General features: G+C 36.5%; 2 protein-coding genes across 4 annotated transcripts in view; one reads left to right on the plus strand and one right to left on the minus strand.

The window, feature by feature from the left end:
• The window catches only part of Trappc13 (trafficking protein particle complex 13), a 30,936-nt gene extending 22,753 nt beyond the window's left edge, over positions 1–8,183 (plus strand). Inside the window, exons 8-13 of one of the 2 annotated variants that reach the window (XM_013015917.1) lie at positions 260–277; positions 2,084–2,217; positions 3,624–3,822; positions 5,655–5,755; positions 7,690–7,840; positions 7,941–8,183. In XM_013015917.1, coding sequence (XP_012871371.1) covers positions 260–277; positions 2,084–2,217; positions 3,624–3,822; positions 5,655–5,755; positions 7,690–7,840; positions 7,941–8,048 — 711 coding nt within the window. In that variant the 3' untranslated portion in view covers positions 8,049–8,183. The remainder of the gene's footprint in view (positions 1–259; positions 278–2,083; positions 2,218–3,623; positions 3,823–5,654; positions 5,756–7,689; positions 7,841–7,940) is intronic. The other variant, XM_013015918.1, reaches the window with a different exon arrangement.
• A 1,898-nt stretch (positions 8,184–10,081) lies between these two features.
• The window catches only part of Sgtb (small glutamine-rich tetratricopeptide repeat (TPR)-containing, beta), a 28,745-nt gene continuing 12,908 nt past the window's right edge, over positions 10,082–25,918 (minus strand). Inside the window, exons 5-11 of one of the 2 annotated variants that reach the window (XM_013015959.1) lie at positions 22,929–23,028; positions 21,920–22,024; positions 17,533–17,659; positions 17,357–17,419; positions 15,444–15,481; positions 15,122–15,205; positions 10,082–12,754 (exon numbers count right to left, since the gene is read on the minus strand). In XM_013015959.1, the coding sequence (XP_012871413.1) occupies positions 12,643–12,754; positions 15,122–15,205; positions 15,444–15,481; positions 17,357–17,419; positions 17,533–17,659; positions 21,920–22,024; positions 22,929–23,028 (629 nt within the window). In that variant the 3' untranslated portion in view covers positions 10,082–12,642. Of the gene's footprint in view, positions 12,755–15,121; positions 15,206–15,443; positions 15,482–17,356; positions 17,420–17,520; positions 17,660–21,919; positions 22,025–22,928; positions 23,029–25,918 lie in introns of both variants that reach the window. The other variant, XM_013015958.1, reaches the window with a different exon arrangement.

A 25,918-nucleotide genomic window follows, 5' to 3' on the forward strand; every position in this document is an offset into this window, starting at 1 on the left:
CAAGATGAACCCTTAGCTATTTGCTTTTGTTTAAGTATTCAGCCATAATGTTCTTCTCTGTGCTGTTGTCATTTAATCCTTAGTAGTTTCACCTTTTTAGAGAAATAGTTTGTCATATTTATGTTGCTTCCTATTTACTTTCTTGTTTACTAATGCTGTCTTGTAAGTTTAAAAATGCAGATATTCATTTCAAAGTTATTCTTTTTCTTTAACATTTAACTCTGATTTTTCTAATTTTTCTTTTTTATTTTTCCATTAGAGTGACCTCAGTTCTGTGGTAATTTGATTTTTATTATAAATTTATATGCTTTTGTTACTTACCACTTTTTGACTCTGCCTAATTAATCTCTCTACAAAACATAGTGGAAAAACAGTTAGTTTTGAATACTAGTTCTCTGACTTCAGAAAGACATATATAATTTAAATGTACTTTTAATATTATATCTGTCTTGTTCTATAGGAAAAAATTAGGCCAAAGGTTAAATTGCCACATGAAACAGTTTAGTTTCTTTCTTCTTTTTTTTAAGAGACATGTTTACCTTGTGTATTTTAACCTTGGCATTTTCATCATCTTGCTGTCAAATATCCTATTATCCTGAAATTTATTTTCATGTGCATTGTTTTTATTTTGAAGTGTAAGTCAGATAAAGATGGCCTTTTGACAAAAGTAAACAGAAAAAAAGCAAATCTTCCCAAGTTGGCTGAAATCATATATCTACTCACAATAAGCAGCATTTGCTTCTATACATTACATTTGTAATAACATCAGCCTTAGCACTAAATTCTTGCCTTAATTTTTCAAATGTCAAATTACTTTATACTAACTGTTCAGACTAACTTGATTTTCCATTATGCTGCTTGTTTTCCTTTCATGTTATCAAAAATTTCATGCAGAAAATTGCATTTTTAAAATTGAAATGTGGTTCTATGGTTGTTTTTTAAAAGCAATGGATTTATGGGATATATTTACTTATTTTCTTGAGAAAAAGTAACAGAATACTGCCCTTTAATGGTAGTGTTTTGATAAATCATCATATTTCTGTTTTCATTTGATGTCCCAAAGATGAATCTGTTTTATATTACACTCATTGAATTATAACTTCACTATGATATCTGTGCAAATGATTTCCATTTTCTGGACTTTAGTGTTTAAAAAAAAGCTCATGATTCCCCAATATTTTATATTATTTCTGAGCACATATATATACATATATGTATATATATTATGTTGAAACATACTATGTAAACTTTTGAAATCAATTATTGAAATCTTTGGTATATCATTTTTTCAGTTACATAAAAAATAATAACCAAATGGCATAAAAATAAGAATGTTTATCATATGTAACTGGAGAATTAAGTTTGTTGTTGTTTTTTAATAAAATTAAGGGTTTAAATTATCTCATATATTAATGAATGGCATCAGTTTTGAAATCTGTCACTAAGGCTAGAAAATACTTTGCCTGATTTAAAATGTCAGGTATAATTCATATATCCTTTTTTTAGCCCTCAATATACATTTCAAATGAACTAAGAATTCATTAAAAATACTTGCAAACGGCTTGATTTAAAAAGGTTACATCCTGTAAAGGTATAAAGTAGATTACTCATAGGGCTAATAGTCAGTAAACTATCTAAATTGAAATAAAAGCAGGACAGTTGAAAGTATACTGTGCTGGAGTATTTTGAAGATCTGAACATCTTATCATAACAGTGAAGTTGTAGCTAAGTAAGTATACTCATCATACTAAAGTTTATTTTAACACCTTACTAACAGACTTGAAACTCTTGCTAGTGAAATTCCAGATAAATAAGTACTTTTGGATGTTAATACAAAGTATATTCTGATTATCCCACATCCATTGTTTGGCAGGGTATCAGTTGACTAACACTTGACTTTGCCCCTGTTAATTATGTTAGGATGAAGATTTTTTCTTCGTATTAATTATGATAACTTTGATTTGCAGGCATGAACTAATCACATTTGTGGTTAATATTTTTTCTTCATATAGATAAGTGATTCTAATTGAGGTGAACATTTTAAATACTATCATATTGGTGGATTTTTTTTTCATATTCTCAGACTGATGAAGTTTTTCTTGAAGCCCAGATTCAAAATATTACCACCTCACCCATGTTTATGGAGAAAGTTTCATTGGAGCCATCTATAATGTATAATGTAACAGAATTAAATTCAGTCAGCCAAGCTGGAGAATGGTAACTATTAATTATGGAATGTTGGTTTTTGCTTTGAAAGATACATGCTTTTCTAACATACACTTATTTTTATGTTTTGGGAGGGTTTAAAAAAATTTTTTTTTGTATTTTAAAAAATATAATAGATTGTTTTTTGCTTTAAAGAAAAGATTTAGATTCCCAGAAATAGGTAATGCGAAAACTAGGTACCAGTGGCTCACACCTCTAACCCTACCTACTCAGGAGGCAGAGATACAGATCATTGATTGCAATTTGAAGCAAGCTTGGGCAAACATGTTTCCCAGAGCTCCATGTCCAAAATAACCAGCAAAAATCCAGGGTGTGGCACAAGTGGTAGAGTGCCTGTATAGCAAACGTGAGGCCCCAAGTTCCCACCTACCCCAAAGAAAAAGAAAAGAACTTTAAGGTATATGTCAATTGAAATCAATTAAAAGTAAATGCCAGCTGAGCGCTGGTGGTTCACGACTGTAATCCTAGCTACTCGAGACTGAGATTGCAGTTCAAAGCCAGCCTAGGCAGAAAAGTCAGTGATAAAGTGGTAGAACTCAGGGACAGTGCCTAGGCCCTGAGAGTTCAAGCCCCAGGACTTGTTCTCTCCTCTCTCCTCTTCTCTCTCTCCTCCCCCCTCTCCCTCCCCCCCATCCCCCTCTCCTTCTCTCCCCCTCTCCCTCTCCCTCCCTCTCTCTTTCTCCCCGTTCCCATCCCCACTCTCCCCCCCCCCTCTCCTATAGCTGGGTGAGAATGGGCCTGTAATCCTAGCTCCTCAGAAAGCTGAGATGTGAGGATCAAGGTTCCAAGCCTGGGAAGACTCTTATCTTCAGTTAAACACCAAAAAGCCAGACATGGAGCTGTGGCTCAAATGATAGAGTGCCAGGTGAGCACTGAAAGCTCAGGGACATCATCTAGGCCCTATGCTCAAGCCCCAGGACAGACAGACAGACAGACAGACAGACACACACACACACACACACACACACACACACACGAGTAAATCTGCCAGTACAATTTGTTTTCCTTTTATAAAAACCTTTATCCTCTTCTAGATCTGTGGGTGGCAATCATCCAGTTCCTATTTAAAAAAAGCAATCACAGTCATGACTTTTCTCTTTTTGGGGGTTGGTCATTGGGCTTGAACTCTAGGCTTGGGCACTGTCCCTGCACTTTTCAGCTCAAGGCAAGCACTCTACCGCCTGAGCCACTGCGCCACTTCTGGTTTTATGGTGGTTAATTGGAGATAAGAGTCTCACGGACTTTCCTGCCTGGTATGGCTTTGAACTGTGATCCTCAAATCTCAGCCTCCTGAGTAGCTAGGATTACAGGTGTGAGCCACCAGCACCAGGCATGACTTTTCTTTTAAAAGATGATTAAGGATTGTCTTTATCTGTGTACCTTTCTTTATCTCTCAGTGTATCTACATTTGGGTCAAGAGCATATTTGCAACCAATGGATACACGCCAGTACTTATACTGTCTAAAACCCAAAAAGGAATTTGCAGAAAAAGCAGGCATCATTAAGGGAGTAACAGTAATTGGAAAACTGGATATAGTATGGAAAACAAATCTGGGTGAAAGGGGAAGGTTACAGACCAGCCAGCTGCAACGAATGGTGAGTCTGGAAAAACTTCAGCAGAAGTTTTGGTGGGGATGGAGGGATGGAGGAGCAATTAGTTAGAACAGCTTTTCCTAGGTTTATTGCTAAAAAGGAAAATACCATAAAAGTGTTACTAGAGAAGAAATTCCATTGATCTCTCAGTAGGAAACTGGTATTAAGAATGAAAAATGCTAATTAATCCTTAATGTGTATATTTTTGTTTCAAAAATTAAAATAACTCAATTTTTCTGTTTCTTTTTATTATTTATTTGTTTTTTCTAGTTCTGGGGCTTGAACCTTGGGGCTTGAGTGCTATTCCTGAGCCTCTCTTTGTGCTCAAGGAGAGTGCACTACCATTTAAACCACAGTACCACTTCCAGCTTTTTCTGAGTAGCTTATTGGAGATAAGAGTCTCACAGACTTTCTTGCTGGCACCCAACTTTGCTTATCAATTTTTCCTTCCTCAGTAATTCATGCTTATTATTTACCTTATTTCTGTTTATACCTTTTTAAAAGGAGATTAAGCTGGGTACCAGTGGCTCATGCCTATAATCCTAGCACAGATCTGAGGATTGTGGTTTATACCCAGCCTGGGTAGGAAAGTGTGAAATTCTTATCTCCAATAAACCACCAGAAAACTGGAAGTGGTGCTGTGGCTCAAGTGGTACAATGCTTGCCTTGAACTGAAGAGCTGTGGGACAGCGCCCAAGCCCAGAGTTCAAGCCCCATGACCAACCCCCCCACAAAAAATAAAAGTTGTAAAATATCTAAGGAAGTGGATATATGAAACCAGTGGATATTTTGCCTGATTTGTGCTCTGATAGTAGAAATAGCTACCAGCTTTTGTCTTGTGCTAGTAAGAGTTCACTATAGGATCTTCCTTTTATGCTAAATATTGCTTGCTCTCTGGTATATTCTAAAATTTATTTTTTTGAGACAGTAATGTACAAAAGAAAATCACATCCTACTTTAAAATTCAGCAATTGATGCTTGGTGCCAGTGACTCGTAGTCCTAGCTACTCAGAAGGCTGATATCTAAGAATGATAGTTCAAAGTCAATCTGGGCAAAAATATCTGTGAGACACTTATCTCCAGTTGACTAGCAACAAAAGCCAGAAGTGGAGCTATGGCTCCACTGAATATCAGCCTTAAGCAAAAAATCTCAGGGACAGTGCCCAGGCCCTGAGTTCAAGCTGCAATTGGTTCTCACCCTACCATGTCATCCTAAGCCTGATGTTTCCAAAGTCCATTCTTGCCTGTTTGTCTTGATATAAGTCATCATTTTCCTCCTAGATAGTTTCAACCAGGAGCCCAGTCTCATTAGGCAGTAACCTTGCTTGAGTTATGTCTATGGGCTCGGAAGGTGGCTTAGGGTAGAGTGCTTGCCTTGCATGCATGAGGTCCTGGGTTTGATTCCTCAGCACCACATACACCGAAAAAGCCGGACGTGGCACTGTGGCTCAAGTGGTAGAGTGCTAGCCTTGAGCTGAAGAGCTGAGGGACAGTGCCCAGACCCAGAGTTCAAGCCCCATGACTGACCAAAAAAAAAGTTATGTCTATAGAAACTATAGTATCTCTGGAAAAGAGACCTTCAAGATCAAGTCCCATAAATCTTATAAGTAAGTTTCATCCTAACTCTGCTGACCCTGGAGTAAATCATAACAGGCTGCAGGCTGTTCTTCTGATGGTAGCAGCAAAAGTGAAGACATGGTAAATGAATCAGAATTATTTTTTTTGATCATCAGTTTGGAGACCATGGTCTGTTGAGTAAACGTGCTGATGTACCTTCATTTGAGTACGAAAGTTTTGTAACATATTTTAACAGTTTTGCTTGTTTTTTCTTGTAGGCTCCAGGTTATGGAGATGTCAGGCTGTCTTTGGAGGCAATCCCAGATACTGTTAACTTGGAAGAACCTTTCCATATTACCTGTAAAATAACAAACTGCAGGTAATGCCAGTGTTTCTGGATGACTGCCCTTTCCTCTTCACCAGCCTAAAAAAAGCTTAAAGTTTCTTTAATATCCAGTTTCCTATCAACTTGCTACTTGATGTATAGAATTCTTTGATGTCAGCAGTGTATTACGTATTTTGAGATCTTACTGTATTAGGTATATCCCATATTTTTATTTCATTCATGTAGCAGAACCCATGTAGATGTCAATTATTCACATTCTATGGAAGAGAACTCCACCTCAGAGAGTTAAATGACTTTCCCAAGCTCAGTTAGAAAAGGTGGAGACACAATTTAAAACAAGCTGTAGTTGACTTCAAAAACCCTATTCTTTTCATGGTTTATACTTCCTTCACCCTGAAATTACTAATGGGTTCTTTTTTATTTTCTTCAAAGAAAAATCCTCATTTCCATTTCCTGGAGGTCATTTACAAACAGGTTCTGATGGAATAAAATACACTTTGAGTAGCAAAATGGAGTTCTCTGTGGCAGCCTTGGGATTAAGCTGTATTTTTTTTTATTTTCTAATTTTTGTTTGTTTTTTGTTTTTTTGTTTTTGTTTTTTTTGGGGGGGGGTCCGGTCGTGGGGCCTGAACTCTGGGCCTGGGTGCTGTCCCTCAGCTCTTCATAAGCTATATCTTTAATACTAAAAAAGCCCAATTTTATTTTGAACTTAATATAAGGAATCATAGGTTGGAAAACCAGGTTTTTGTTTTGTTGTTATTGTTACTAGCTTATTTTTGTGCCACTACCAGGGCTTGAGCTCAGGACCCCAAGCTCTCACTTGGCCTTTTCATTCATGGCTTGTTCTTTACTACTCAAACTACATCTCTAGTCCTGCATTTTGGTGTCTTAATTAGAAATGAAGTTGTGAGGACTTTTCTTCCTTGGCTAGAACCTCAATCCTCTAGATTCTCGTAAGTAGTATGATTAGAAGCATGAGCCAGCCGTGCCCAGCTTATTATTTTTTGAGACATCTTGCTGTGGAGTCAAAACTGACATTGAACTCACTATGTAACCTCATTAGGCTGGCATCAAATTCATGATCCTCCTGCCCCCCGCCTCCCTAGTGCTGGAAGTACAGGCTAAAAGAGTTGTGATAGAAAACAGAAAAAAAAAATCTAGCTGCTGGAAAGTAAAGAACACATAGATTTGAAAGGAAAAAAACCTAAGTTAAATTCTAGTCCTGTCACTTTTGATAATACTTTTATTATTTGTTATGTGTTAAGTATGAATCTGTAATCCTTTTATAACTATATCCATTTTAGCTTTTTGGTATTGGGAAAGGCATATTTATCCTTCAGAATCCAGAAATACCTTCTTCCTCTATCTAGACCCTTCCAAGCCTTATTACTTGTTTAATCTTTCCGTTTCAGCAAATTTTAATTTAGGTTCTTGGTAACACCCTCATATTGCTATAATTACTAGCCTTTCCCCACCAGATTGTGAATTATTTAAAAAAAAAGGATATCCCTTTTAGTAAATGCATTGCCTGCCACATTGTAGGAGCTCAGTAAGCCAAGCACCCAAAGGTGCTGTGCATATGTTAGGATTACAGACATGAACCATGGCACCTGGCCTTGCTGGGTTGCTTTTGAGTTAAGGTCTCACTTTTTGCCTAGTCTTCAATGTGATTATACTGTTTATAGTTCCCACTATATCTGGGATGTCAGGCATGAGCACTTTGCTAATGGGGGGTCTCACGAATTTTTGCCTGTGTTGAGTTCAAACTGTGATGCTCCTCATCTCAGTCTCCCAAGTAGATAGGGGCCCACTGCATCTGGTGCCTAGTTATATATTAAGTAAAATAATTGCAAAATAACTCTTCAGTTCTGTTTTTTAATTCTACACCAGAAAGCAAAAATGTTGACAGATAACATAGTACCTCCTTGTAAAATGAGCAAGGTTTATTCTTTTTCTGATTCCTTTAGCAGTGAAAGGACCATGGATCTGGTTTTGGAAATGTGCAATACCAGTTCTATTCACTGGTGTGGTATCTCAGGAAGACAGCTGGGAAAGCTGCATCCGAGTTCTTCTCTCTGCCTTGCCCTTACTCTGCTGTCTTCAGTTCAGGGACTACAAGTATGTTCTTTTCAGTAATTTCTACAGTATGGGGACTAGCTTACAGTTATTAGTCATGATGAATGAATGAAAACTAAAGCCCATGTCTTTTTTTCAATAGAGTGTTTCCGGCTTAAGGCTAACAGACACATTTTTAAAGAGAACATATGAATATGATGACATCGCACAAGTCTGTGTGGTATCTTCGGCCATTGAAGTGGAAAGCTAAAAAATTTCTAATGTTCCACTTTTCATTTAATTTCTGTATTTTTGTCAATTTTGTGAAATGATCATCACAACATAAATAAGTATATTATTTAAATTTCTCCCTGTAAAACAGCTAAAATATTAAATACTTGTTTTAGAAAAAGAACTCGTTTTGTGATTTGTTTTCTAGGTATGTATGTCTGTATTTTACACCTAGTTTCATTTTCGATAATCATTGGGCTTTGTTGTTCAACAGCTCTGGACTTGAGGCCCTTTGTTCCTAGCAAGTTATCTAAATTTAGCGAGCCCTTTTTTGGTAAAGACTTTTTTGACAAGATGAAAAACAGCTTAGGCTTTGCAGACAAATAATACTCTTCTATCCGAGGGCAAGAGCAGCAGTGTTTCTAACAGGCAATTGGTCAGATCTACCTGTAAATCAGCCTGCTGGCCTCAGTCTCAAAAGATAGTTGTTTTTTAAGACTTCAGAATTCTCATGTTTAGAAATATTCAGATAACTAGTATAGTTAATTACAGTTTTTTTCTAGCTCCTCAGTCAATAGAAATGGTTTGCTTTAAAACCAATGGGTAAACCTATAGTCTGATTACTTAACACAGAATAAACTGTTATAACTTTTCAGAATTATTGTATGCATATGTGTCTGTGTTGGTGTATACACATACAAATACATCCAACGTAAAACTCTGAACAATAGGCAGAATTTTTTATTTTTTAGGTTGAATCGATTACTCAGTTTAAGTTTTTGATTTTTGTTTTTGTCAGTTGTAGGGCTTGAACTCTGGGCCTAGACACTGTCCCTCAGCTCTTCAGCTCGTGCTCTACCACTTGAGCCACAGCACCACTCCTGGCTTTTTCTATGTATGTGGTGCTGAGGAACCAAACCCAGGGCCTCATGCATGTGAGACAAGCACTCTATCACTGAGCCACCTTCCCAACTCTCAGTTAAGTTTTAACTAAGAAGCCTAATACTTCTCTAATCCTTTTTTTCTCATTGAAAAATGAACTACTTGTTTTATTAACATGTATTTAAAGGATTCCCATCTTGATACTTTAAACTCAAATCATATGCTAAAAATACAAAATTTTCCTTGTAGTCATATATGTAGTCATATTCCATGAATGAAACAGAAAGCTGTAGTAAAGAGCTTTGCCACAGGTATATAACAAAATACTTCACTATTTTACTAAGAAAATAAAAGTTTATGCAGTTAAATAAAAATCCTATTTTGATTAGCTAAAACTCCACAATATATAATTTCTTACATGTAAGAATACAGTAAGCAAATACTTTTTCTTAAATGCATAATTTATTGCCATGACAAATTTGGTCCAGAACAAAAACTATACTCAAGTTGCTTCTTAAACTAGAGAAATAATGAAATGTCTGTGCAAGTAATGCATAATTAAAGTTTGTCATTCCTCCATAATGATTAAGTTTGATAACATGATGAAATAAGATGATATAGCCACTATATGTGGGACTTTGTTTTCCAATCATTTTCTCAAGACTGAATCTCTGTCTCTTTCAAGTTTTAATAATGTAATGGTCACTTGGAATATGCTATATACTTTGATTTAATTACAAAGACCTAGAACATACTGTTGATATTTTAAAATAGATGATGCCATAAAAGATCTGAGTAAACTATATTATAAAAATTCCATTAACAGTTTAATACAATAAATGAAAATGTCATTTGAACGGACAGCATATTTGGTTACAGCTACTGCACTGAAATTTGGTTAATCAAATCAAGCCTTCCTAATTAGGATGTAAAGATTTACTCTAATGCCTTCCTAGTTACTCTGTTTTCCAGACAAAGAATAATAGTAGAGGAATTTTCCTTAAATTTACTTATCTATTTATATATTTTTTGGTCAGTTGTGGGGCTTGATCTCTGGGCTTGGGCACTGCCCCTGCGCTCTTCGGCTCGAGGCTAGCACTCTACCACTTGAGCCACAGCGCCACTTCCGGTTTTATGGTGGTTAATTGGAGATAAGAGTCTCACAGACTTTCCTGCCTGGGTTGGCTCTGGACCATGATCCTTTGATCTCAGCCTCCTGAGTAGCTAGATGATAGGCGTGAGCCACCAGCGCCTGGCTGAGACTGAATTTATTATAGGTGGTATTTCCAAAGAAACAAACTAAAGTGAAATGGAAGAACACCAGTTCCTATAATTTCATGTGAAAAGAATGGGTATCTTTTAACTACAGATATCAGCAAATGAAAACAATGTTTTTTCCTGATGTTTTGTTATTAGGGTACTAATGGCCAAATAAACTGATCTCAGAAGTGTTTCCTCTTCTCTTTTATAAAGACTATATAGAATTGGTATTATTCTTCCCTAAGGGTTTGTTAGAATTCACCTTGAATCATCTAACCAATGGTTTTCTTTTCTGAAAAGTTTTTCTTAATAAATGAAAGTCTGTTCAGTGAGTTTTGGTAATTTTTTTACCCTAATTTGTGTTCATCTTGGTGGTAAGAATTAATTACAATGTTTGTTCTAATTATCCTTTAATGTTTTTTGGGACTTACTATGTTAGCACTTTTCTTTTTGGGGATCAGACACATGGTCTCCTGAATGTTAGACAAATGACCTTCATTCCTAGCTCTCTTTCAATGCTGATACTATTAATCAGTATTTTCTTTTTCCCTCGTCAGTCAATTAGAGACTTATCAATCTTATGATTCGAAATCATGTTTTAATGCATTCAAAGTAGTTATACTAGAAACATTAACTTTTTATTTAACACTGGATAAATTTTTAATTAGGGATCAAAATCTACTTTGCCTTTTTTAATCACAATTATAACTTTTATATGATTAGTTTTTCATTCCATGTAACATTTAAACACCAGGCGCTGAATATGTATCTTCATGAAAATTAATCATGGGTTAGACAGTATATAGGAGATTTAATTTCAGAGGACCTCAGATTTAAGTCCTACTCTTCTTTAGCAGAATCATAGATTCATACAGGTCTTCATGCTGTCCCAAAAACAAGTGATTAGGTATTTGCTGGTCGAGTTAGGGATTTAACATGATGTTGTTGAAATTTTGAGTCCTTATACCTACATCAGAACCACTTAGTTCATATGGTCATTCCTAGGTCTTAATACTACATAAAAATTGAAGGTATGGCCCTATATTTGCATTTTTAATGAATTTCCCTCACTTGATGACTATAGTGAAATCACAGAAACACTATCGCACAAAAGATAAAAAATATAAGGCTTTAAACTTCAAGAAAACAAGTAATTAAGTCTTTTGAGAACAGGACCATTGAAGCCCATGTTACATTATCTTCAGTAATTTTTTTTTTCAGTTTATCCTCACAGTACTGTCAAAATGATTACATTTATCCCAACTTAGCCACTTTCATGATTAGGAAACAAAATCCCAGTTAGAGCTGTCTCATCCATCACTATATGTAAAGCTATATGGTAGTACCAAATACCAAATACTCGCCTAACCATATGTCACATGAATAGAGCATCTAGTACGTATAATAAAATATTTTATGTCTATTATGTTTACATTATAACAAAGTTAAGTATAGGACTGGCACATCAGGCTAAACTGCAGCAGAGAATCACATGAACAATATGAGTGACAAATGCTCTTTGTTATCCAGCTACTAAGGTTTAAAAAAATTTTTATAGATACATAATTAAATTCCACTCAGAAAATCCTTAATTTACAGTCAAGCCATTGACTTATTCAAATATAGGTATGTTTAATATTTCCAAGGTAAGTTTCCTACCTGGGAAATTATGGTAAGTAATTTTAAGTTGAACAGTTAAATCATTGACCTAACTAGTACCATTAAGGATTTCTAAATGTATTTTATTATGTACTTCAGTATAACTAGCCATGCTAAGGTTGATAGTAAACTTCAGACTAGTAAAGAATGACACAGAAAACCTGAGCCCCCTATCTGTACTTCCTATACATTTATATTCTTCTTTTCTCTTCAAAACATCTCTCTACCAATGCTGCTTTCCACTAGCTCTTAGGATTCGCTGTCATCAGAATAAACAGCATTAATGACAGTATTGACACCTGTGAAATGTATTCAATACTGGCAGCACAGAGCAATCTAAATCTGGATCATAAGCTTCTTTCCTGACATAATCTGTGCCAACTATTTTTCTTTAAACCCCCACCCCCACAAAAAAAAAACCTTTCTACTTAAGTCATTGTCCTCTCAAAAAACTTTGCCAAAGGGAATCTGGAGCTAAACAACTTACCAATAAATAGCCCTGCTGTTCAATAAATATATTCCCATATGAAGTCTAATATACAAATATGATGGTAAAAGTTGGAAAATGAATGGACCCTTGTCCCAGTACTGTATTAGCACTTAACACATCTGTTGATCATTTTCTTTCCAAAAGAGTCACGTAATGTCCAAGTCTATTTGTGTTAAAACTAATGTCTAAACAGATATATTCTTTAAGAATATACACAAGAGGTTTTCCTCTATTATTTTCAAACGTCAGATATGGTGCTTTTTGTTGTTTTTGGCTACACTATCTACAGTGAATACTTCAGAGTCATAAACCTTTTGTTTGAGGACTAGAGTCCCTGGTCAAATCAGGAATGTTCTTCTGTGCTGCTGCTGAATGATCTGCTGCGGATGTGATTCCTCAGTTGCTCTATAAGTTCAGGGTTCTGTTGTTGTATCTGCTGAGCGAACTGTTGTCCCCTGTAGTAAAAATGCAAAGTGAGTTAAGGAGTTGCTATTCACATAGTACCTATGCAAAAAAGAACTTCACATAATCTGGCATCTCCAGAGAAGAGCAGCAGGAATGCTGAGACCATCTGTGGCTTACACCGGTAAGGGGACCTTCAGCTTAAACAGTGAAAATAATTTGGAGCCCCGTTAGCAGCTGATGAAAGAAAGTACAATAAGATTCATTGAGGTGGGGAGGAACTTTGTAAGACAAAGGACTACCCAAAGGGACCTCTTCTATAAAAACAAGTTGCCAAACCATGACTTTACCAGTGCTTCCAGAGAGCATTATGACAGTGCAGAGCTGTTTATGAGAAACAAAATACCCACTGCTTATCAGCCTTTAGGTGAAAAGAAGAAACAAACTCCAAACTACAAAATGAGCACTTGAATTAGGTGAAATCTGTCCTTCTCCTGTAAACCACAGAGAAACAAACAAACATACATGTTGATTGTATGTGCGCAAGTCTTACCAGTTGAACTTAAGAGTCAAGTCTTACAAGTTTCCTATAAGGCAGGAGAGGCTTATAGAGATAAAGTAACAGCTAATTTTTAAAAGGCAATGAATTTTAACACAAATCCCTGACTTTGTGACCTCAATTGCATATGTGACAATCACGTCATTTACAGATCACTCTAAAAATGCTTGTATAGTCAAAGTTGCTTCACGTAAAAACTTCCAGTGACATTGGGCTGGGAAGGTGGCTCAGTGGTAGAGCGCTTGCCTTGCATGCATGAGGCCCTGGGTTCGATTCCTCAGCACCACATAGGCAGAAAAAAAAAAATGGGGCTGGGAAGGTGGCTCAGTGGTAGAGCGCTTGCCTTGCATGCATGAGGCCCTGGGTTCGATTCCTCAGCACCACATAGGCAGAAAAAAAAAATCCGGAAGTGGCACTGTGGCTCAAGAGGTAGAGTGCTAGCCTTGAGCTAAAGAGCTGAGGGACAGCGCCCAGGCCCAGAGTTCAGGCCCCACGACTGAACCCCCCCCCAAAAAAACCAAAACTTCCAGTGACAGAAATATGATTAAAAAGTCATTTATTCCAAGTATACTATGTGCATATATGAAAATACCACATAGAAACCATATTATATATGTATGATAATTTGAAAATAACAATAATTACAAGCTAGGTACCAGTGATTTATGCCCCTTTATAGTCCTAGGTACTCAGGAAGCTGAGATCTGAGGGTCATGGTTCAAAGAAAGCCCTGGCAGAAAAACCTACAAGAATCCCATCTCCAAAATAACCAGTATGCTGGAGGCATGGCTCAAATGGTAGAGCACCAAGCCAGGAACAAGAGCACTAAGCCATGAGTTCAAGCTCAGTACTAAAAGAAAGGAATAAAAAAAAAACCAGAAATAATATTAACTGAGTAACAGCATCAGATACAAATTCAAAAAGGAAAATGTCTTATGCAATGGTAGAAATGAAGGTAATGTGATATAAGATCCAAGTTGTCCCTCTTGTGATGACTTTTGAGATGTATTCTAAGTGGTACTAACATGTAAAATAACTATTTCTTTGCATTGTCCATGGCTTAAGAATGTTAACCAAGTGCCCTATTACTGAAGTAAACATGATTATAAAATATGCATGTATATCTAAATTAAAACATTTTAAATAGAAATTTGACTTTCATCTATAAACCTGAGTAAGTATTTAATTCTTCCAGAAAAAAAACCTTTCTTACATTTCACTGGTAAAATGGAAGATTAATTCCATTACAAGAGACTGCAATATACTCCAATAGTAGCAAGTGACCAATACTTAGGCCTTTTGTCAATGAAGACAATTAGTATTGATATCTCCAGAAAAGAAACTAAGGACCTAATAACAATAAAATCAAGTATCAAATTTAGTCAAAAGACTAAATGTGGAAGTGGCACTGTGGCTCAAGTAGTAGAGCGCTAGCCTTGAGCTGAAGAGCTGCGGACGGCACCCAGGCCCAGAGTTCAGGTCCCACAACCAACAAAGACTAACTGTAGGCAGCTCTGCCATGTATGTTCTGAAACTCTGTTTCAAACTTGTACTTCTGTTTCACTAGCTATTGAACAAGGATGTAAAATATTCTTTTCTTCTACTAAGAAGGTACATGAGAGTCCCTTAGGGAGGGAAAAGAGTATATCGCTCTTGTCATGGTAGAGCTGCCTAACAACACAGGTCTTATGGATCTCTGATGTTCTGTCTGAAAAGTGATAACTATAAGCTTTCAGATTTACTAACTCTAGGGAAGCTATTATTATTAACAGTAAAAGATTTTTTAAAAACCCTCTGGTATCCACCTTTAGAAACTAAAAAAGAAAATATATTTTTATTATTTCTGTTAAGTAACACTTACGCTTGGATGAGGCTAGACAAGTCAGTTAAGCCCCCAACTCCAGCAGCAGGACCTCCAATAGCATTTGTCATCATTCCTGACATCCTAGGTCATGCAAGAGATACATCATTGAGATTAGTATATATTCATAATCAGTAGGAAAACTGGAAAGTGTTTTAGATAGCTAAATAGACAATCAGCTTTATAGAAGAAGGTTAAATGTGAGTGGCTTTAAGTTTCCCTGATTGGTATCAGGGCAGTTTTATCATTTCTGAGCTGATATGCTCTAATTAGGAGTCTGTCAGGGAGAAAGGAAAGTGAATGAGCTCTTTAATATACTTACAGCTGCTGGACTTGAGGGTTCTGCATTAAACTTGCTGCCTAGAATTGAAAAATAGTATCTCCCATTAAAAACAGTAATAGGGATCTTTAGCAAAAGTTTTCAAAGGCAGAGAACTGAAAGTTAAAGTATATACTAACGTTCTGTTTTGTGTGTTACAAAAAGTAAAGTAAAGATGTGGAGGCACTGGAAAAACTGGCACTAAAAGACATAACAAGTCAGGTACCAGCAGCTCATGCCTGTAATACTAGCTACTCAAGAGGCTGAGAATTAAGGACTGTGGTTTGAAGTAATCCAAAACACTATCTCCAATTAACCAGCAAAAAAGCCAGATTGGAAGTATGGCTCAAGTGGTAGAGTGTCAGCCCTGAAAGAAAAAGCTGAGAGTGCAAGGTCCTGAGTTCTAGCCCCGGTACAAGCACACACTAGCACACCACACCTCCCCCCCCCCCAGCACACACACACAAAGATGAGATCACAGATCAATACTGTAAATACTGTAAAATGAAATAGGGATAACAATGTTTACTATTAGTGATGAGACATAATTAAGCCAAAAGGAAAAATTAATAGTTTAATAAGAGTATAAAGGATCTCCTACACTTGAGAGGCTCCCCTCTAAGTAGGAGATGTGGCTATTCCATGGGGCTCTGATGGGGACAAAACTCTGGGCCTGGGCACTGTCCCTGATCTCTCCAGCTCAAGGTGAATGCTCTACCACTTGAGCCACAGTGCCACTTCTGGTTTTATGAAAATAAGAGTCTCATGGACTTTCCTGCCCTGGCTGGCTTTGAACCTCGATCCTTAGATCTCAGCCTCCTGAGTAGCTAGGATTACAGGTGTGAGCCACCAGCGACCAGCCAGAAAAGCTCATTCTTACTGGGCTACAGATGTTTTGCAGGCCTCCTTACTACCTGGACATGTAGAACAGTTCTCTAACTCTATTAATGTTCTCCAAAATCCCATTTTTCTTCTTTTCAATCAATCTACCCTTGAACTACACTCAGCCCCAAATCAACTCTTAGGAAACAAAACAAAGCTGACAAAGCTGAGGGGCAAGCTTAGGGAACCACAACAGCCCAAATCTGCCCATCTCAACTGTTAGATATATCCTCTTAGGGCCAGTTTCATATAACCCAGTGGGTTTTAACATCTCATGTATTTTCAGACTCACGTGGCTATCTAATGAAAAACATGGTTTTTCACTAGGAAAAATGTTCATATCCACATGTGCTTCTTTGGGGAAGCTATTTCTTCCACAGGTCCATCTCTGGTTTCCTTCAGAGGAAGGTTTATAGATGAAGAATCTCTATTCCTGCCTCTGACATGAGTACCATCACCACCTCATTGGTTCCTAAAAGTTTTGGAGTCTATATCCCCAGCTAGTTTGAAGGCTAAGGCTAAGAGTATTTCTTGAGCCAAAAAGTTTGGAGTCAGCTGGACAGCCATAGTGAAACTCCTCTCGTAAAAGTATGAGAAAAGGTCTGCTATCATGGTTCCTATGCTTAGCTGGGGTTCTCAGTATGTCTTCTCACAAGACTTTCAGAATTAAGAAGTTCCTGGTCAATAAACAAAAGCAAAATTATCTCATTCCCCAGTGGATTCAGATAAAAACTGGTAACAAAATCATGCATAACATCAAGAGAAGAACTAAGCTGTATCTGTATGGAATTGCACCAAATGCTCACCTATTTATTGCTCTACAGTAAACCAGTCAAGCTGATATGTCAACACTGCTTGGACTAACAGTTGGGCATTTTAAACCAATTTTTCCTTTGGTTACTTCAAGAATGGGCATAGTAATAAATGTGTGAAGCCTAAAGTTTGTATTTTTAAAAAGTATGGAGAAAATGCTACTGAAAGACATAGTTCTATGAGAAACAGAGTCAGTAGACCAGAAAGGGAAATATACTCACCATACTAATGAAAGCTGGATTATTTATCAAGCTAGCCATGTCAAAGCTCAATCCAGTTCCTGTCTGTAAAAGAGTTATATCTGAAAATCATTGCAACCACTACAATTTAATCTCAATAAATTATAAATGAAATGAGTGATTACTCATTTCACATAACAACTTACAGGACTAGATACCTCTCTTAGCTTCTGTTCTGCTATTTTCAAATTTGATTTATAAGAATCATTTTCAGGATCAAGATCTAAAGCCTTTTGATAACTTGTAACTGCTTCTTCAAATTTATTCATGGCGGTGAGGGCCAGCCTGGAGAAAATATACAGGATGATATAATTTACACTAAAGAACATTAGAATGTCACTAAGTCAGATATCTGTATTAGTGTCCAACTCTGATAATAATTAACTAAGATTACAATTTACTTCTTGTGCTGTAATTGACAGAAATATGTCTTAAATTCAAAAACCTTGTAAATCTGAATTCTTTCCATTCTGCTTGCTGACAAACTTGGTTGTCCCATATGGATCATGAAGTTAATGAGACACCCTTCAATTACCTACCCTTCCATTTTTAGCCTAATATGTGAAGTAATTTTCTTTATGAATGTCTATAGTGAGAGTTGCAAAGATTTTTGATACTAACAATCCTGTGACATGGAAATACATTAATATTAATATTTTTAGGGATGGAAATTTTTATTCTGATATTAAAAACTTTTTAATATATATTTTATTGTTATTGTAAAGGTGATGTACAGAGGGGTTACAGTTACATAAGTCCGGTAATGAGAATACACAATGGAATTCTACTCCTCCATCAGCAAGACTGATAGTGTACCATTCATAAGGAAATGGAAAAACTTGCAAAAAATTACATTAGTGAAGTAAGTCACACCCAAAGAAAGATAGGCTGCATGGTTGCCTTCATTTTGTAGTAACTAGAAGGTGCCTATAAATCTGCAAGTAAATACAATGCATATAAAAGACAAAAAAATACACTAGGACATGATAAATTATACAAATCTCTAGACCAAAGGAGGATATTCTTAGGAGAGGATTAAAAAGGCTCAACAGCTATGTGCATATGATCATATGAAATAATGTTTATCAAAATGAACTCAAAGAAATGGAAATGAAGGGTTTTTTCCCTTTGTTGCTGTCTTTGTTTTCTGTACATTTTGTTTGTAAGTTGTTTATCTGTTTTGAGAAGGTAAGTGGGGGGGCACAGAAATGGTGGGACAAAGGGTAAACAAATGCAGCAGTGATACTCACTACAAACTATGCTAAAAATGAATGATACAACTTGTGGGTGGGGAGGGAAGAGAAAAACTAGGAGAGCACGAGGGAAGGGGTGACACTGTTCAAAAAGAAATGTACTAATACTATTTAAAAGATTATAAACTATATGTATGCTCTAATATATCCCACAATATTCCTACTTAATGGAGACCTTGGAGCAACAATAAATACCAATTTGCCATAAAAAAGTAGGCTGTGAGGTATCAAACGACTATTCCTGAAAAAACACATTAGTTGTTAAATTGATAACTAAACATAGAACTACCCCATCTGATCCAGTGATATCATTCCTACGTATTATCTGAATGACTACATGACAGGCTACAACAAAGGCACCTGCATACCCATGTTCATTGCAGAGCAGTTCATAATAGCCAAGTTAATTATGGACAGAGCCCAGATACCCTACAATGAATGAATAGATAAAGAAAATGTGATACACACACACACACACACACACACACACACACACAAACACATTGTAGTCATATAAATATACATATACATGAAATGGAATTTTAGTCCTGCATCTTTTTTTATACATTTTTCTAATTTGGGGAGGGGAAGGGAAATAACAAAAAGCTGAAATAAAGATACAGTTTGACCCATTTGTAACAATGAGATGCACAAGACACTATGTTGAAAACGAATTTTACAACTTCAGGGGTGGGGAGGAGGGAGGAGTGGGAGAGGTGGAGAGGGAAGGGATAGTAGGGGAAAAACAAAGGAGAGGGTAACAATGCTCAAGAGGAGATGTACTCATAACCTTACCCGTGTAACTGTAACCCCTCCGTACAGTATCTTTACAATAAAAAGTATATACTAAAAATGGAATTTTATGCAGACATTAAGAATAATGAGATTTTCAGGAAAACTGATGGATCTAGAAAACACCATACTGGACAAAGCCATGTCAAAAAGACAAAAGACTTTCATTTTCTCTCATATATGGATCTTAGACTCAAAATCTCTTGTGTAAAAACAAATACATATACATTTATATGTATATATACACATATGTATTAGAAAATTATAGCTAGACATGTATAGATATAGAGATACATGCACATAGAGATGAAAAGTAGTTTAATATATTAATATGGAGTTCAGACACACAAATAAATCAAACAATATACAAACATTATATTTGGTAAAGAATCCATGAACTTTAAATTAGCAAATACAAAACAATTATTCCTCAGGAAAATGCAAGATTGGGTTCATATGAACCTCAAGTTACCTGTTATCAATTGATCAATTATAATCTTGTTTTATATGTGCTTCTGTTAAAGGTTATTTAATACACATGTTGACTCATTGGCATTAATCTTATTGCAAACAGCACTAACTCATTCTTGGGAAAGCTTATCTTACACATCCACTTTATCTGTGAAGCAGATATGTATGAGCCTTGCCCTTAGAACAAAAGAGAACACTTCAACTTTTATGTAGATGTCACTGAAAACAGCAAAATCACAAACAAAAGGCACAAGGATTATACACACACACTCACACACATTTACCAAACTGATCATTTAAGCATAAGCTAAAGCAAAAAGAGAAAGTCTCACTTTATTCAGCCTCCACTGAAATAGTACATATCAGGAGGCCAATTGTTTCACAACTAGTCAATATCCATAAATGACCACTGAAGGATTGTAAGTCAATATTGAACTGGGATTTACAAGTAATTACTAAGCTCATAAATGTGTAAGTACAGATTCTGTAAGTAATGAAAATAACTATGGATGGCATTTGAAAGCAGAGGACAAGATGAGGTCAAAGGAGCGAACAAATAAACAGAAATAGCAGAGAACAAAAGCCCTGGAATATACCATTTTCAGATGTAGCAAAGGAGGAAGAACTGGCAAGGCAGAGTAGAAAAGAGCATTCAGTCACAAACATAAGTTAACTGTGTCTAATACTAAAAAAGGGGGACAGGATGGTAATACAAAATTTAACACAAGCTTCAAAAAATTAATGAAATAATGGCCAAACTGTTGACTTTGAATTCAGCTATCTCAGTAGAGTGATTGTATTTGTCAAGGTTCTCCAGAGGAGCATAAAAGAAGATATATCAAAAGAGATTTACTATGAAGTTTTAGCTCATTCAATTACAGAAGCTCCCATCTGTAAACTGGTGCAGTTCTAATCCTTACTTGAACCTTGAGAACCACTGAGATAACAGTGTTACATGTAGATTGATCAGAATACTTGAGATCCAGGAATTCCAAGGTTTAAGAGCCCATGACAGGTATACCTGCTCAAGCACAGGCCTCTGCCTGTTTGGACTGTCAAAGAATTGCATGATGCTCACTCTTGTTGGAGAAGGTAATCTTTACTCAAATTTAGAGCTTCAAATGCTAATCTCTTCCAGAAACACTGCCATAAACACAACCAGAGATAATGTTTTTCCAGCAATCTGGGCATCCCTTAACCCCATCAGGTTGACAAAATAAACCATAACAGTAATATAGACAAAGGTATATGGAATGTGCTGAAGATACAACATGAATTGATGAGAATGAGACAGGCTCAGGTGTTTATTTCAAAAAAGGAACTGAGAGGTGAGGTGGTTGTTGGAGTGAAACACTGGGTGAAAGGATAATTCTAAGGATTTTTCCAATTATCTTTTACAGGGTTGGTATTATTATTAGCTATTAGAGATGGAGAAAACCACACTGTAGAAGACAAAGAGGATCATTACAAGTATGAAGTCACATATACAAAGGTAGAGATGATAGTCTTAGGTAATAGAGCACTCTATTGTAACAGGCATAAAATGAGAAACTCTATATAGATACAAATGTAGATAGATCAATGAACTTGGAAGTAGGAAAAACAGTCTTCTTCAAAATGGGTCTATTTTCTCAAGCATAAAGTAATATCATCAGCTGAGTCACGATGGATGAATAATGAAAATGGGATAAAAGGCTGAAATAATCATACCAAGAATGGAAAAGTGAATTCAGAAAGAAAAATAATAAGACTATTTGGCGGTCTTTAGTGCTTATCTTGAGATTTATAGACATAGCCATGAAATGAATCGACTCACATTTATATGACTTTTCTCTAATAACCACTCATAAAATAACTAGTCATCTCACTACCAAGTCAGAGGAATTGTAGTCATTTTCTCCCTTAAATTATCTTTACTTTATAATTAGCTCAGAAGGTACAATGTTAAGCAGGAAATTAAAAGTCAAAACCATTAAAACCTGTACCTCATACTACTTGTTAGTACATTGAACATTGTATCAGAACTTACCCCATCCTCCCATAGGCCTTGCTGTACTTAGAATCAATTGCTATTGCTTTTTCACAGTCCTTTATTGCATCAGTGTAATGACTTAATTTGCTTTGGGCAGCAGCCCTAAGAGAAAGGAAAGAGATACATTGTAAGTAGTTTTCAAGGCACTAATTTTCAGGTACTAATAAATTTATGTTTTTCTTGTCCCAATTCTGAAATCATTCCTAGTAAATTTCTAAGTAAGACTAAGTTTTTTTTTTAAACCCAGGAACAGTCAAGGTCTGGAAAACACTTAAAAAATTCTTAGACACTTAAATGTTTACTGTACCTTGATGATATTGGGGGGAGGGGCAATGGAAACAACCTCAATTCCCATAGTAGGTCAAGAGTCAATTAAGTTTCATCTAGCTACTGATTCAAAAATAACAGAGTATTTGTTTGCCAGACCTAAGACTAATTTATAACTACCGAAATAATGTTTAAGACATGTTTCAGCAACATTAGGACACAGTAATAGTCTATCCAAGTAAACAAAGTTAAATCTAAAACTGCAGGCACTTACATAAAACAAAATACGCCAAAAACTTATTAAGCGTGGCTGCCTCCAAATGGCAAACTTGTAAGATTCTTTTTTCCCCTCCTTTATATTTTTTTAATTAAGCTTTCAAAACTTTCTATTTATTTTTATTTTTATTTTTTGGGGGGGTCCGATCATGGGGCTTGAACTCTGGGCCTGGGCGCTGTCACTCAGCTCTTCAGCTCAAGGCTAGCGCTCTACCACTTGAGCCACAGCGCCACTTCCGGCTTTTTTCTTTTTTGCTTATGTGGTGCTGAGGAATCAAACCCAGGGCCTCAGGCATGCAAGGCAAGCGCTCTACCACTGAGCCACCTTCCCAGCCCAACTTTCTAAATCAATAAAATGTTCAGTTCTTCCTACCTTCCTTCCTGCATATCAGGTTTTTACATGTACATGTACATTGATCCAAATGTTTAAGAATGGAAAACCTGCCATGATGTGCCCAGTTACCTGTTGCAGTAGTAAACTGCATTATTGGGATCCAGTTCTATGGCTTGCGTATAACAATCCACTGCAGCTGCATAATTTTCTTCTTTCATATGATTATTGCCTGGAATAAAGCAGGTGATATACACAGGAAGTACATAGCAAAAATATTGTCTCTCGGAGAAATTCTAACCACAGAATTAAATATATAATAATACAAAGGTCAATCTACCAGAATATCTTTTGGTCACACTGAGGACAAATGTTATAGAGCTGGTATTCTCAGCTTCAGTGTGTTTGAATCATTTTAACGATGCAGTGCCTTACAAATTAAGATTTGCGTATGTTTTAAATTGCAGCCTCATGTGAGGCAATACAATCATCATGATTATCTAAAGGCAAAATCTGATCTTTTCTCCCTTCCTCAGATTCCTCTCCCTACTATTCCCTTTTGCAGGGGAGGCCCTATCCCATTCCTCCCTAGCACCATCTAATCTGGACCTGATTTTCCCTGCCTACTAGTGAAGCTCTCAGAGAGCTCTGTGGATAAGCTGGCGAAACTAATCCTGCTAATATGTTATATTGGCAGATGATATTTCTATGAGCTATCTTTCCAGAGATAGAATCTTTTTTAAAGGGGATTTTAGGAGATTACTTTCTAGAAAGGCAGAATTTTATATATTGTGGCTGACCTACAGATTACTGATTTTCAGGAAGGACATCTGTAGATACATCTGGCAGCAATTTAGCAACTGGTCAGCAAAATAAGGGATTTCCTGCAACTATCTCTTCACTACCATTAAATAGGGGAGGAGGACAGTATCCTCTGTGTTTGTGAAAGCCAATATTTACAACTAGAAACATCAGAAAAATTGCTACAAAGGATTTATATCTCAGAGGCCTCTACAATGCCTTCCACTTTTTTGTTTTATTGTTTTGTTTTGTAGGATTTTTTTCATCGGTTGTGGGGCTTGAACTCTGGCTTGGGCGCTATCCCTGAGCTCTTCAGCTCAAAGCAAGCACTCTACCACTAGAGCCACAGTGCCACTTCTAGTTTACTAGTGGTTTATTGGAGATAAGAGTCTCATGGACTTTCCTGCCTGGGCTGGCTTTGAACCGTGATCCTCAGATCTCAGCCTCCTGAGTAGTTAGGATAACAGGTATGAGCCACTGGCGCCCAGCTTCAATTTTCTGTGCTTAATAAAAGGTCAGGTGAAAGTTTGCAGTGAATAGGAAGGATAAAGGAAACACAAGAGGACAAAGCCCCTCAAATCACAGGAAAGTTACTGTAAATTAGGAAACAGAGTATAAAAAATAACAGTTAATAAGTACCTAATTTCCTTTTACAATGACAAAAAGTTATCTATAATTGATTCTGGTAATAACTGCACAACTCTGAAAATACACTATAAACCAATGAACTATATTTGGTAAAGGAATAAAATTTATGGTATGTAAATTATACCCCACAAAACCTGTTTTCTCTAACTACAAAAATTAATTTGGGTTTCTTTTTCCCAGGGAAAAAACATGAATATTAAGCCTTCCAAGGGAATGGAGAGGGGTAAATGTAACTTTTTTTGCTTAAGCAAAAAATTAGATATATTAGCCTGGGGTTCTTAGATTTCTATTCCAATTATTTTATTTTTTTTGAGTGATTAAGATTTCTGTTGTTGTAGTGTGGCTTTTTTGTTTTGGGTCACATTTTATTATTCTTATCATTATTACTACCCCATTTATTGTGGTTTTTTCCTATATACTACCTTAGAAATATAGCTACTATAAAGTACATATATATGTTAAAATATATGCATAATATAATTTAATAATTTAAAAGCTTCAAGTCACAAAATATTCAGCATATGAAAATACATGACATGAATGAAATCTGTGAAGAAAGTAAATACAACAATGAAGCATTGGTGTCACACTTTATACCAATTCTCCTCTAAGAATTGTGTCTTCATTTCAGAACCCAGTGAGATACTTCTCTACTTCTGTGACCTATTAGGTAATGATAGCAAGAAACTCTTCCTGATTTCTTCTGCTTTTTCTGCAGCTCTTCAAAAGCCAAATATATGAAATATTTGAAAGCAGTGTTCTAGGAAGATACTATATAACTAAGATCAATCCTTTTTTGTTGTTGGTCATGGGGCTTGAACTCAGGGCCTGAGTACAATCCCGGAGCTCTTTTGTTCACAGTTAGCATTCTATAACTTTGAGCCACAATTCCACCTTCAGTTTTCTGGTCATTTATTGGATATAAGAATCTCACAGAGGCCAGGTGCTGGTGGCTCACGCCTGTAATCCTAGCTACACAGGAGGTTGAGATCTGAGGATCAAGGTTCAAAGTCAGCCCCGGCAGAAAAGTCCGTGAGACTCTCATCTCCAATAAACCCCTAGTAAATCAGAAATGGTGCTGTGGCTCAAGCAGTAGAGCGCTTGCCTTGAGCTGAAGAGCACAGGGACAGCGCCCAAGCCCAGAGTTCAAGCTCCATGACCAAAAAAAAAAAGAATCTCACAGAGGTAGAGGGAAAGTGTAGTTGTGGAGATGGGAGGGCAGAGATGGTAAGGGAAAAACAAAGGAGGAGGCAACAATGCTTGATAAGAAATTACTCATTACCTTGCTCATGTCATTGTAACCCCTCTGCAGGGTATTTTTCACAATAAAAAAACTTATTAAAAAAAAAAAAAAGAATCTCACAGAGGGGGCTGGGAAGGTAGCTCAATGGTAGAGTGCTTGCCTTGTATGCATGAGGCCCTGGATTCGATTCCTCAGTACCACATAGGCAGAAAAAGCCAGAAGTGGCGCTGTGACTCAAGTGGTAGAGCACTAGACTTGAGCTGAAGAGCTGAGGGACAGTGCCCAGGCCCAGAGTGCAGGCCCCATAACCGACCAAAAAAAAAAAAAAAAAGAAAGAAAAGAAAAAAGAATCTCACAGAGTTTTCTGCCCCAGCTGGCTTGGAACCATGATTCTCAGATCTCAGCCTCCTGCATAGCTGGGATTACAGGC

The sequence above is a fragment of the Dipodomys ordii genome, unplaced genomic scaffold (assembly GCF_000151885.1).
Source record: "Dipodomys ordii isolate 6190 unplaced genomic scaffold, Dord_2.0 Scaffold28, whole genome shotgun sequence".
In the NCBI taxonomy this organism is placed as follows: Eukaryota; Metazoa; Chordata; class Mammalia; order Rodentia; family Heteromyidae; genus Dipodomys; species Dipodomys ordii.